Source organism: Mytilus edulis, chromosome 7 (genome assembly GCF_963676685.1).
Source record: "Mytilus edulis chromosome 7, xbMytEdul2.2, whole genome shotgun sequence".
Classification (NCBI taxonomy): Eukaryota; Metazoa; Mollusca; class Bivalvia; order Mytilida; family Mytilidae; genus Mytilus; species Mytilus edulis.
This window is the reverse complement of record NC_092350.1, coordinates 58127185-58142148: the sequence shown is the minus strand read 5'-3', so window position 1 is coordinate 58142148 and position 14964 is coordinate 58127185. Positions and strand designations below refer to the sequence as shown.

General features: G+C 33.1%; 1 protein-coding gene across 1 annotated transcript; it reads right to left on the bottom strand.

The window, feature by feature from the left end:
• Positions 1 to 6540: 6540 nt before the first annotated feature.
• On the bottom strand, positions 6541 to 13206 carry LOC139481873 (tubulin polymerization-promoting protein family member 3-like). The gene is made up of 4 exons (XM_071265384.1): positions 12922 to 13206; positions 10192 to 10399; positions 9321 to 9477; positions 6541 to 6870 (listed from the first exon to the last, which is right to left on the bottom strand). Exons 2-4 carry the CDS (start codon positions 10392 to 10394, stop codon positions 6691 to 6693), a joined length of 540 nt encoding a protein of 179 aa, XP_071121485.1. The 5' UTR covers positions 10395 to 10399; positions 12922 to 13206; the 3' UTR covers positions 6541 to 6690.
• Between the last annotated feature and the right edge of the window lie 1758 nt (positions 13207 to 14964).

The window sequence follows — 14964 nt, the reverse complement described above, 5'->3', positions numbered from 1 at the left end:
CCAAGGTTGTAGGTTCGAATCCCGCACGAGGTATATATCTATCAACTGATAAAAAAAAAAGAATATATCCATAGTACAAGGATGCCTCACTCGCACTATAATTTTCTATGTTCAGTGTGTCACCGGATATATTTATCCATTTTATTTCATTATTAAGCATTTCATATTATTTGTGTTTTCAGTGTTATATGTTTTCCATTCATATCATATTCATATTTCATACTCATGTTTCTTGACGATTGACGACAATAGTTTTGCGCTGCGTATTTTGAAATAAACTATAGCTTTATACGCTATGTTTTGCTTTACGTACTCAATATTTAAATTAGTACAATAGAAAGTTAAAGTGATTCTTTATTATTATTTAAATGATATATATTTATATTCAAATAGCATGAGTTATGCATGAGCTCAAAGCGCGGCAATACTAACCATATATATATTAATACAATTTCACTATTCAAGTTAGTCACTGGTCATTTTTACAATCAGGAAGGCGGAAGACTAAACTCACCGCAGGTACTTGTAAATTTATTTATTATTTATGCCATGTTTAAAATGTTTCAATTAAAGTAAAGTTACTTTAGTATTTCATATATAGAATTCAGTATGGCTTGAAAGCCGCATTTTGGTATGCAAGTTAAGGTCAGAATAAAGCTCCGTTGCATGCAAATATTTCAGTCAAATATATTGTTCATATTTATTGGAACATAATTGTAATCTTGGTTTACAATTTGTATACTTGCAGATTATATAATAAAGTATTTATAAATTGGACGACTCATTAAATGCAGAAATGGCCCACAAGCATTACCACGACTAGTTTATGGGTTTATGGTGACTTATTCCTCATCCCAAGTCGATGTTATATTGGTTACCCATTTTTCCTGCGACAAGTGGACCATGAAATTTGGGTAAAATATCTAATGTGACATTTCAATTAGAAAGATCATATCATAGCAAACATATGGGCTAAGTTTCAAATTGACTGGACTTAAACTTCATCAAAAACTATCTTGACAAAAACTTTAACCTAAAACTTTAACCTGAAACTTGCACTATCATTTATCATGTTCAGTGGACCGTGAAATTGAGGTCATAAATTTATTTTGGCATTTAAATTATAAAGATCATATCACAGGAAACATGTGTACTAAGTTTCAAGTTGATTGGACTTCAACTTCATCAAAAATTACCTCGACTAAAACATTTAACCTGAAGCGGAACAAACGACCGAACGAATGAACGAACAAACGGAAGGACAAACGGATGCACATACTAGAAAACATAATGCTTCTCTACTATCGTATGTGAGGCATAAAAATTGTGGATATGCACATAAACATAATATCTCCTCATTAACTACAAAGTTTCTTGTAATTTCGTTTTGTGGTTTCAGAGGAGCACCGATAACAAACTGTTGCAGTAGTATATTTAGGCAAACATTCTAAGTTCAAAGGAGCATATCTTCTAGAAAAATAATTGAATCATAATTTCCTGTCGATATACGTGGCCTTATTATATACAAAGATTCATAAAATTCTGTTGTTATGGTTTCAGAGGAGATGCGATGACAAACTGTTCCAGTAGTATATTGAGCCTTATAAGTCCAAAGGGGCATAACTATAAGAAAAATGATTGAATCATAATTTCCTGTCGATATGCATATCTACATAGTATGTCTTTCTTATCTACAAAGTTTCATAAATTATGTTGTGTGATTTTAGAGAAGATGCGATGAAAAACTGTTGAAGTAGTATATTAAGGCAAGTTCAACGGGGCATAACTCCTAGAAAAAAACATGAATCATAATTTCGATATGCACATCTATATACATGTAGTATGGCCCTATTATCTGCAAAGTTTCATGAAATTATGTATTGTGGTTTCAGAGGAGTTGCGATTGCAAACTGTTGCAATAGTATATTGAGGCTAATAAATTCAAAGGGTCACAACTCCTAGAAAAAAAATTGTATCATAATTTTCTGTCGATATGCATATCTACGTAGTATGTCCTTATTATCTACAGAGTCTCGTGAAATTATGTTGCGATGACAAGAACAGGACTGACGGATGAATAGATGGACGGATTAAAAACATCATACCGGACACAAATTGCGTGGTGTATAAAAATGAATGTGGGAAGACTGCCTAGGTAGTTAAAGAGATGTAATCATACAATATTGATATTATAGGAGTAAGCGAACGCAGGTGGACTGACTGTGGATTTGTTAGTGCATCTACTGATGAAACGATTATATATTCAGGTAGAAAGGATCATAATCATCACCAAGGGGTTGCTTTTATCATGAACAAAAAGACTAAAGGTGCACTCATTGAATGGTCACCAGTAGATTAGAGAATAGTTGTTGCAAGATCTCATTCAATATATGCCAAGTCGACAATTATACAATGCTATGCACCAACAAATGATGCAGATGATGAAACAAAAGAACTTTTTATGAGAAACTTCAGAGTATTACTTGCAAAACACCACGACATGACATCCTCATAGTCTTAGGGGACACGAATGCTAAAGTAAGAAATGATAACTTAAATAGAGAAAGAGTAATGGCAAACATGAACTTGGCACTATAAATGAAAATGGAGAACTACTTGTAGATTTTCTTGGAAATAACGACCTTGTTAATGGAAGTATACTTTTTCCACACAAAAACATCCATAAAACCACTTGGAACTCTCCAAATGGTCGTGACAAAAACCAGATAGATCATTTGATGCTAAACGGAAGATGGAAAAACTCACTTTGTGACGTCAGAGCTATGAGGGGACTAGACTGTGGTAGTGATTGTCACTTGATTTGTGGTCAATTAGGCTGAAGATAAAAAAAAAAAAAAAAGCAGTAAGGAATAGAACCACCAAGAGGGAAATTTTCGACACAGTTGAACTAAAACAACCTGAAATTCTGAATAAATTTAAGATCGAGCTCAGAAACAGATTCCAAGCATAGAACAGGGATGGAGTGTGATTGAAACTGTGTTTAAAGAAACATCAAGAAACACTCTAGGACCCCGAAAACGTTAAGGAAAAAAATGGAACAGTTTTGCCACCTGAATTAGCATTCAGCAGAGAAACTACATAAAGACAAAACTAAATAGCACACAATCAGAACGAATCCAAACTACTCTAAGGAAAGAATATTCAGTCAAAGTCAAAGAAGAAAAACGTAAAGCAAAAGCAGATAAGACAACATACCTAGATACACTTTCCAAATGGAATGGAACTAAACATAGATATTGGAGAAGTATCAAGGGATGAGATCAGGAAGGCAATACGCAAACTGAAGAACGGGAAATCACCTGGTTTAGATGCAATACCAGCTGAAATGCTCAAAACAGACATAGAAATTAGCACAAGCATGTTTCATGAACTGTTTATACATATCAGGAGTCATGACACTATTCCCAAATGATTGGGCAAAGGGTCTTATAATAAAAATACTCAAGAAAGGAGACCGAAGTGACTATAACAACTGGCGTGGTATAACATTGCTGCCAGTACCAAGCAAGATACTACTGAGAGTAATTTTAAACAGAATAAATGATATTCTATTTGAAATTCTGACAAAACAGCAGGCAGGGTCTAGATCAGGTAGAGAATGTATCGAACATAGTTTTACCATCAGAAATATAATAGAGTATATAGTGGCAAAACCAACTAGTTCTTTATTTAATCGACATTCGTAGAGCCTTTGACAGTATAAAAAGAAGTCATCCGTAGAGTATATGGTGAACCATTTAAAATAATCACCTTAATACAAGCTTTCTACAACAACTATGAATGATGTGTATTACATAACGGTCTGAATGGTTCTAAGTAACATCTGGAGTACGACATGGGTGTATTATATCTCCGATCTTATTCATCACATCAATAGATTGGTGTATGAGAACAACATTGGGAACTGAAATTACAGGCAGCAGATGGACCATGAACTCTTTTCTTGAGGATTTAAATTTTGCTGATGATATCTGTCTACTTTCCAGCAACAGGAACAACTTGTAGAATAAAACCACCAGACTAAATCAAACAGCACAAAGTATAGGCCCGACCAAGCTCATGAACATCAACAGTAACACAATACAACCAGTGTACTTGGAAAATAGAAGAGGTTGAAAACTTAACATATATTGGAAGCATGTTAAGTAACACTAATGTAACAGAAAAAGATATAAGAGCCAGAAATAGCATAGCCAGATATGCACGCTGCCAATTACAGCCCATATGGAAGAGAAGGTCAATTTGATCTGTCTGATTACAAAGATAAGAATATAAACCAGCAATGTGACGTCAGTACTTCTATATGGTGCAGAATGCTGGAGAATTATCCAATCAGACCTGAAAAAGCATTTCTCATTCCATTACACTTGCTTGAGGAAAATCTGTAAGATAGTGTGGCCCAATACTATAACCAACAAAGACATGTACCACAAAACAAATCAGTATTGTATTGAGACGGATATTAAAAGGACGAGATGGCGTTGGATTGGCCCTGTATTGAGGAAAGGAAATGAGGAGATCATCAAGATTGCTTTGTGATTGACACCAGATGATAGACGAAAAAGAGGGAGGCCAAAAGAGACCTAGCGCAGAATGGTAGAATCAGAGATGAAAGACCTTGGGAAAACCAGGGAGGAGATTGAGAAGAAGGCAAAAGACAGGCAAATGTGGCGATTACTGGTCCGAGTACACAGTTATCGTCCCTTGATTTTCGTTGTCCTTGATTTTCGTTGTCCACGTGACGAATATAGTCCCTAGTGTGGACAGTGTATTACTTGCCAATCTTTTTTGTACCCCTTCCAAATTTATTTCTTCGTGTGTTATGCCTCAAATAGCAAGTAGGGGAGAAAATTAAAAAAAATTTAAAGTAAAGTAGTGATTTGGTCCAGCTGAAAAGGTTAATAATAAATATTTCGGAAGCTGTCAAAAGATTTCAAGACCCCCTGAACATAAAATTGATCATATTTTGAGTTAGAGCCGATGAAGTTTTCTATAATTTTGATATAATTTGTCCCAAAAGTAGTACATAACACTGTAAAAATATTATTGAGAAAGCGCAGGTGGGATTTCTTTTTATTTCCATTTATTGTCTAAAAGAAATGCACTACGAAATAACTGTGTACTCGAACCTACTGGTTGCCTTATGTGCTGACAAGCACGAAGAGGATGAGTGAGTAAAGTTCGAATAGAAGGCCAGACAATTCGAATAGAATGCAAGATCATACGTATAAAATAAAACAGTACGAATTGACAAATAGACATACAGGGTGAATAAACACCAGCATTGTCATGTTCTCGCCACGTTCCAGTGGGGTTAAATAGGAATTTCCTCATCTTAATTTATTTTGAATAGACAGAAAAAATATTACAGTCATTTCTTATAAATTAATTCTAAATTCCATTTTAAACCGGAGTAAACCATCAAAAAACCGCTGATGACGTCACGGTCACATGACAAAATCATGTCTATGAGCTGCTAAACAAAACAACGTCAGCCACTCAGAAGACGCATTACATTGAAAATTAAATTAATGTAAAATGATACATATCAATACACACAATAAATGTTTATCTGCAGATGGTCAACAACTATTGTTCGACGTCACGCCTTATTCGTCTTACTAACAAATAAGGATCTACAACGTACATCACGAGTCACGTGATATTTGTAAGTTTCCAGTCGCCATTTTTTAAATTTCAAAGCTATCAGTGGTAAGAGTTCTATGAAAAAAACATTCATTCAAAACAGACATGGCTTGTGTTGTGTATGAAAATACTCTCTTTTTTTCTCATCGCTGTAGATTTGGTTGATTCCGGATGTTCGAAATAAAATACATTTTTTGCCATTACAATGACAAAATCTGAAAAAACTCTGCATTGAAATCAAATGTATTTCAAAATTTCTCCTTAGCAGATTCAGAAGTTAAAATTGTTTACTTAGTTACAGAAATATGTTTATAGGTAATACAGCATTTGTCAAAAATGCATACCACATCTTCTTATATCTATTATTCTATTATCATGATTATATAAAAAGTAAGTATAACAAAAATACTAAAAATTCGACATTTTGATGATTAATGATATAGGGAAGAAATTATTTAGCAGTATCAAACTGCTGACAGAAATTAGTTTCAGCATTTGTGCTTTGTGTTAAATCAATCCAAACACTTTGATGATTCCAGCGGAACTTGAGGGTTGTGTAGTTATTGAGCAGCATGCTGGATAATTCCGTATACTGGTCGATTCCGGGCCGGAACAACTTTTCAATGCAACATCTATACCACCTTCGACTGTTATCTTCTCTTTTGTCGGGTTGGTGTCTCGAGCTCTTTGACATATTCCCAATTTCCATTCTAAATTTTATACTCTAATATCAATTCAATTCAAATTATTAACAGTGAATTTACACAGCAAAATAAACCAAAATTATTTAGAAAAGTTATCATACCTATAAACTTCATCTTTTTGTGTCAAGGTATGAGTATAGGTTTACATATATAATAAACTTAAAGTATAAACACTTATATATTTTATTGAACAGTCAAAATTTGTCTACAGTCAAAAAATATTGCAACGGTTCTACGTATTGCATATAAATATAAATATAACAAGTCACACAAAGCAGCATCATTGTCTATGACGTCATTTCTCCGTAAGTGTTCGCAACTATTTCTTTCCGTAACTACCAGACCCTTTGTATTGGCCGGTATAACCTGTATTGTCACTTTTATCTTCTCGTCCTGCTGCGCCCTTTCCTTTTCCAGATTCGTCAAATCTTTCTTTATGGGCACCAGTATAGCCTGAGGTGTCTGTCATTCTGCCAACGCCCCCTGTAGAAGATTGTGCCTGAAATAACCAAAAGACAAGAGGCGTTACTCACCAAAATAGCAATCTATGAAACTAATACTCATTTGTTATCATCGTTGCTTTATACCACAGTCAGAAGTGTAAGTGTATTTAACGTTTGGAAAAAAGACCCAAAAAGATCATGTTTGCCCTGTACGCTTAAAAATGTGCAAACTTAGTCTACAAATATTCAAGAATCAGGCAAGCAAAAAATCATCAAAAAAAAAATCCTAAACTTCAAACAAAAATATGTATTGAGGACCTATTGTTTTGTTTATGTATCATAATCTGACTTATTATGTTGTTCTTGCTACTAGGAAGTGCTTATTGATATGCCATAAAAACGTCATCGTCCATATTGTTCATGTAATATTTGCCACTGGATGAAAAACAACCATTTATTAGAAAAAACAAGGAAAGTATATGATGTTAACCTTGGTTTTCCTTTTAAAATTGCTATGACAAAAGTACCATATTCTCTTTGCAGGAATGTTTCTAAATTTATAAAATAAAGGTGATAAGGACTTTTAAACGTGTTGCAGTCATGAAATACTGACTTATTCTTGGAATTATTTTAAAATAATTTAATTTTGGATGAAACACGTTTTTTGATTGGCTGACGTTATTTTGTTATCAGCCCATAGATATAATTTAGTCATGTGACCGTGACGTCATCAACATTTTTTCATGGTTTTCCACGGTTTAAAATGGAATTTAGAATTAATTATAAGAAATGACTGTAATATTTTTTCTGTCTATTCGAAATAACTTTTTAAAAAAATGCGGTGCACACTGTTAAATAACGCGCTACGCGCGTTATTCACTGTGCACCAAATTTTTAATGTTATTTCCTCATAGACAGAAAAAATATTAGTCATTCCTTAATTACACATATTATAGTCTAACAAATTTCACATATATTGATTAGAATATTAAGTTTTTGAAAATGACTAAAAATATTTTTTACTTTCTTTAATGAAAATATAATTACTAAAAATATTTTTTTAGTTTCTTTAAAGAAAATATAATCATTATGTAACTATAAAGGCATTTTAGAAATAAATGAAACTATTTAAATGAAAGAGAGCTTAAAGCCTATAGTTGCTAATTTCTGTGTCATTTGGTCTCTTGTTAAGAGTTGTCGCATTGGCACTATATATATATGGAAGTTTTAACGACTGGCTATACAGCCTTTGTACGGTTGGTCTTTGGCTTTCATACCACATCTTCTTTTTTAAACTAAAGAGTAATACAACAGAAAAACCTTACTTCATGCAGAGACCTGACAATGGCTTTCCTTTTCCCAACCAAATGTATAACGTTCGACATTTCGGGGTCCGTTATTTTTATCGTAATGATACACGCCGAAGGGACGACATCAAAAGATCAATTAAGAATTGAATGCTTCTTTTTGTAAATTTATTGGGGTGTAAAAGCGTTGACCAAAGTACATTTTGTATGAAGCGCGGAAGCGCTTCATTCTAAAAATGTGCGCACTGTCAACACTTTTACGACCCTATAAAGTTACAAAAAGAAGCATTCAATACTTATAATTACATTTTTTGAGCTAGGATCATGAAAACACGATTCTTAGAATGAAATTCAAAACAGTGTGGCTGTGGCCATTGATTGACACATTAAATTCATCCATTGACTGGGACAATTTACGTGAACGTTTGTCTGTAACGACTACTGTTCACGATGTACCTACGATAGACATTTAAACTGTGGGGTCACCAAAGGTTTCTTAACGCCTTAAATTATAAAATAATTCGAAAAATTAATCAGGAATAACCTTTATATAGATAAAGACAGATGTGGTGTGAATGCCAATGAGACAACTCTCCATCCAAATAACAATTTAAAAAAGTAAACCATTTAGGTTAAAGTACGGCCTTCAACACGGAGCCTTGGCTCACACCGAACAACAAGCTATAAAGGGCCCCAAAATTACTAGTATAAAACCATTCAAACGGGAAAACCAACGGTCTAATCTATATAAACAAAACGAGAAATTATGTTTCGATTTATATAATTGATATAAATCAAAACATCGTGTTATTTCTGATTGATTTTTCGAATTACTTTATTAAAGTGTTGAATGAAGGATGGTAAAAATTGCTGTTTATTTTACATCGATTTTACATATATGATATCCATATTGGTCAATCATTTTTTCCCAAATTAAGTTGAGAGAGGGTTGGGTCAGTGAAAAAAAACTATGTGAATTAAGTTTTTATCCTACGTTAAACTTTTGATGTCGTCCCTAACGATAATCAGAACAGAACCCCCCTAACATAAAAATTGAAAAAAATAATAAATTCGCCAAAACCTGCTTTGCTGAAGAAGAAAAACTCCTAAAAGTCGAGTTTGTAATCTTAAAATTTAACAAATCGTAAAAACTTTTTAATTAAAGTATCTGAATTTCATAATGATATTTATGTACATACAACTTTTTTCACATCTGGATTACTGCTACAAATTTTCGCTGCAAGTTGTTTTCGGATATCGTCCTCGCTATCTTTGCTCTTTTTGATTTCTTTATAAACTTTAGCAGCCCTGTCCAAAGCTTCATTACATTTGGCTGCATTGGTTAGATCAAGTGTTCTGTAAAAATTATATGATAAGTAAGTGGTTGAATATACTAGGCCTGACCACAATATTTTAATACGTCATATTGGTGTTTAGAATAATTTTTTGGGAAAAAAAACATAGCCCCCTCTCCCTTGAAGATAAATTGTCGTTCGCTTATGCATATATCCCAATGTCTTTTCCTGTTTATTTCCTGTTTTGAACAGAGTGGATTTTTTTTATTCCCCTGTTGCAAGCCACGAGAGATAATATAAGAAAATCCAAGACTGAAATTGGACAGTTATATTTGAAGAACAAAATGATGTTTGACTAGGTATTAGAGGCAATGTTATCAAAGACCGTGTGTTTTTAGTTTTTGGTGGGGTTCGTGTTGTTTATTCTTTAGTTTTCTATGTTGTGTCATGTGTACTTTTGTTTGTCTGCTTGTCTTTTTTATTTTTAGCCATGGCGTTGTCAGTTTATTTTCGATTTATGAGTTTGCTGTCCCTCTGGTATCTTTCGTCCCTCTTTTTTAATGTATCGATCATAACAGTGGCGGATCCAAAGAGGGGGTTTCTTGAATCGGAACCACCCTTTTTTATGATAAATGCATTTGAATGGGGACATATGGTTATCACCACCTCTTGCGTTGAAAACCCCTGCTCCCCCCTTTTTTAATTGCTCAGTGGATCCGCCCCTGAATATCATTGATAAACTGTCTTCATATCTCCCATTGACACTGTTACGTACTTAGTTGCCTTATCACTGACGTATGGCCATACACTGGAATCCATTCTCTGTTTAGTTGTAGTATCTTTTCCAATACAATCCTGGACCATTTTACCCCATGCTTGGTTGGTCATTTTGTTTGGGTCTTTGCCTTTAGCTAATCCAACTAAGTTGAATTTTTTAAAAGAGGCGATAACATCGTTAATATCTCCACCTTCTGCCATTTTGTCTGAAAAGGAAGAAAATATATATCGCGGTTTGTTTTACAACTCACAAAGAGTACATACTATTTAAGTGAATCTTATTCATATAATTAACCGTTGGTATTTTTAAACGCAGTGTGTCGACTCTTGTATGTCAAAATTGTTTTTAAAGATATAAGGTTACATGAAAACGGTATGTTTATAAACTTAGAACAATTATCGATTTGTCACGGCCTTGATCCCAAAGCTTATAGTTCGTGGGTAAAGTCATTCAAATTCATTAATGATTTCGTTCGGGCGTTTACTATCTTTTTCAATGTTTAAACCACATAAATTAACAATATTTAAGCATATCCTTCGAACGTTTACTATCTTTTTCAATGTGTTTAACCATATAAATTGTCAATATTTAACTTCACTGCATTTGTTCTATAAAACTTCCACCCTATATAAAATTGACAATAAACATAATATAAATCCAGTCTTTTTATTGTCTATCAAATATCTTTGTAACATTAAATAACACAAAGACGTATTATAAATATTAAATTCATTTAAATTTGACAGACAACCATAGGCGGATAATAAATTGTATTTTAAAATCAATAAACATACTGTAAACTTTCTAAACCAAACCTTTTCTTTAAATCCAATGTTTGAAACGATCATTATACTAAATTTATTGTAAAACAGAATACTGACTTTGTATTTTTTAGAAAGTGATTGTTAAAGTATACATAAAAGAATGCAATGAGGGTTGTGAATAGGTAATAACTAAGTCTTGTTTAAACTTTTTTCGTTGTGGACGGGGGCGAGCTTTTTTCTATTCCCCTCACGTTTGTTGCCGAGTAACAAATTGTCCTTGAAGTTTCTTTTAGTAGGATATATAGAAGGATAATTTACACCAGGATTAAAATGAGATTGGAAGACTAAATATTTATGATGTAAAGCAAGACCAACCGTAGTTTCGATTTCCTCCCCTTACACGTAAGCTTTCATCCTTTCATCCAGAGGGTTTTTTTTCAATTTAGGGGAAAGGGGAAAGGGGGGGGGGTATGCATGAATTTCAAATTTTCTTTATACTAATTATGTTAAAAAAATCTTCTATCATGCATAAAGTTAGTCTGTTTTTCTACATCCTTTGGTTATTAATAGACACCTGGTGTCCTACATTTTTTGTTACATACAAATTAGATGGCACCAAAATATTCTTACTACCTTTGTTTATTCCTTATTTCTGCTTTATACCTCGAATATCTAATTGGCGGATCCAGGGCAGATTCGGGGGTTTGAACCATCCCCCCTTTCTTATTGTGTTGTTGATAATTAGGTGAACGTTTCATGGTGTTCTAGATATGGACCGATACCCTATTTCAAAATGGTTGGATCAGAGTCCGTAACTATACCACACAATAAGGCAATTTCTCCATACTAACAATAAGACAGATGCTGATAAGAGGAGCGGTCTTTTAGTAAAATATATATACATAAAAACGTCCAGTCCGATTAGAACATCCTTTAATTTTTTTTTTTTATTTTATGAAGCGGTCATCTGTAGTGACCGGTTGTTAGACAAAATATTTGATTCTGACCAAGCATCCACTTGTTTCAGTAGGATTTATTATTTTCTGTTCCACATCTATCTCAGAGGCGGATCTAGGATTTCAAAAAAAAAGGGGGAGGGCACGGACCGAAAAAGAGGATCCCGGTTCCGTCATGATTCAGTGATTTCTTATTAAAGCAATCAAAATGTTCCCCACAAGAGTAGCCTGACCACTCCAACCCTAAATCCGCATCTGATTCCTGACTTGTTATTGTTAATCCTATCCGTCTATTTAATATGTTTTCACTATGCATGACCAATTTAACTCTGAACGTTTTGATCGATCGATGGTTTCTATAGATAATGTTTACGACTTCCCATGTAACTTTATGCATATATGCATACAAAATGCATCAAACGAATAGATGTGACCTATAAAAACTCGCCAAACGGTCAATACGAGGGATTTCTGCGACTCAATCAATCATTATATCGTTACATAAACCTGTTTTTTTTTCGATAAGTTTTCTTTACTCATTGATGAAATTCAGTCCGCTAGATGTTTTTCGTATCCATAGTAAACAAATAATAAACGCGATGGCAAAAGGGATGTAACCGCTATTTTTAAAAGGACACAGTTTCAAATGTAATATTTTCGTCTGATCTTTAAAATTAATAACGAAAAAGGGAGAGGTTAATAGCATCTCTTTCGACGGGCGGGGCTTCTCGGTTATATTATATCCGTATTTGAACCTATTCATTCCTTCCGGCATTACTTGTACTGTGTGTATGCATGTACCATAAAAAAAATAGCATGTGAAATAAAATTTTGCTAAGTAATCATGCCTAATTTAGAAATAAACGGTTATTGTTTGGGTTGTTTTTTTTTTTGCTTTCATCTGATTTCAGTGTACGACAGGAAACAATTTAATATGTCAATAAAACTGTACAAGCAATATTAGCAATCAATAATAAAATGTATCAGTAAAAAATGTAATGCCTTACCGTTACTGCTTTGGCTATTGGTAAATTCAAGAGTGTAAACAATTCTCGTTACCGTTTACTTTGACAGACACGTGACACAACAAAGACTTCAGGAAACCGTTATATAGATTAAAAATTTCTAAATATATTATGTTAAATATCTAACCACCCATAGAAGCGCATGAGTAAACTTGTTCAAGAATTTGTTTTAACTTTAGAAAATATATGCGGATCTGTACGTAAAAGGTGAAGATTTAAATCTTATTGGTTAAAAGTTAGTTGCACTTAATATCATGCAAGAAAAAATAAAGATAAATCAAGTTCATACTGGATATATACGTAAATGGAAATTGATAAGAGAGTTAGCCGACCATCCATAATGATAAACAAAACATTTACTATAGCAACGTGTAAACAAGTTTCACCTGATTGTTTACAATAGTGGATCAATAATTCCATTTATTGCTAGTTACGTTTGGTGATGTATACATACACCTTAAACATAGACTCAGTCTACAATTCTAAAAGTTTTATTAATAAATACTGCAATTTCAAATGCAATATCTCAAGTTGAATACATATATAAGTACTTTTAAAAAGAGAATAACGCTACGGATTATTTAAATTGAATATATATACCATTTCATTTTAACAGGTATTTAAATGTTTACATGTTCACAGAGCATAGCGTAATGAATAACAATAATCGATTTCATTCAATCTTTTGAATGACTAAATAGGTCGTTAATTAAAATCCCATTACTTAAACCAATGACTGTAGATATTAATTAGAATAACCTGTTGCTTACAAGAAGACTAGTAAAATATTTATACTTACCATTAAATAATTAGCCTTACAACAATATCGTACCTAGAGATATCGTACCTAGAGAGCTATATATATTTCATATCATGATATCGAATATGATTTAAGACTTCTCCTCAGGGAAAAAGTCTCAGTTTAGGAGAATAATCTATCTATCAGATGGACTTTTAATTTGACCCTATCTTATATACCTGTTTTCATGTGTATGGTATTGATACTAACTATACTCAGCAACCAAAGAAACCCACAAAAAAAGAATCGAACTTTATACTTTTACATACATTAGAATATACAGTAGACAAACGGCTTAAAAGTGAATAATAAATGAAGGACCCAGATCATCCTAACTTGTATTCGTGTTTATATGATTGGCAATAATTACACTCAACAACAAAAGAACCGCACCACCTACATATATCTCTCTGGAGTAATAGTTCTATTTCATATAACTTCTTTGATATTGATTCAAATGAGTAAAAACGTGTCTAACGTCACCATAAAACCAGGTTTAATTAATCCATCATTTTTGTCTGTAAACGCTTGTACCATTTCAGGAATAGGATAGTTGCTTGTCAGTCTGTTGAATTCGTAGATATAGTCGAACGCTAAGGAGCTACCAATTGATTGTTATGTGGGAAAGGGGTTGGGGGCCGCTAGGATGAAATTTGAAAAAAATATTCAAAACAGGAGTTTTGAGTTTTAAAAAAATTGCAGGATGAATGCAGAACGAAATAGAGCGAAAAATGAAAATGCAGACCTGGCAGAAATTACAACTACAAAAAATACAGCTCACAATTTTTCAGCCCAGTCTCCCACCCTAAAAGAAAAATCAAAATGAAACGGTAGCTCCCTAAGGGTTAATCGAATTAAACGGACTGCCCTTTCTTCAATTTACCTTGGAGTGTGGTGTTAACGTTATTACATTTCTTTCGCATTTTATTTTCTATTAGCGAGACATTCTATTTTAAGGATAATCCTATAGAATTTACTCTTTTTCCATGTGGTTCAAAAATACGTCATAAAAGGTGGTTATTTAATTTTATTGGTATTTCTATTTCATGTGAAAGATGAAGTGTCACATTTGAATTTAAAATTTTAATTGCCATCTATCCAATGTTTGTAAAAAGGCTAAAAGGCAATTGAATGTTCTTATATGTAAGTGGATACATAAACATCTTTTTAATAACAAGTCTTTCATTCCTTGTCCGCTATATTGACACTTTTCTGGCAAGCAAAAG

Bases quoted from the DNA above. Each gene is read 5' to 3' on its own strand.
- LOC139481873 (XM_071265384.1), bottom strand. From the start codon at position 10,394: ATGGCAGAAGGTGGAGATATTAACGATGTTATCGCCTCTTTTAAAAAA. The intron at 9,478-10,191 runs GTACGTAACAGT...TAATTTTTACAG, and splicing joins GTCAGTGATAAGGCAACTAA to AACACTTGATCTAACCAATG. The intron at 6,871-9,320 runs GTATGTACATAA...TGGTTATTTCAG, and splicing joins ATCCAGATGTGAAAAAAGTT to GCACAATCTTCTACAGGGGG.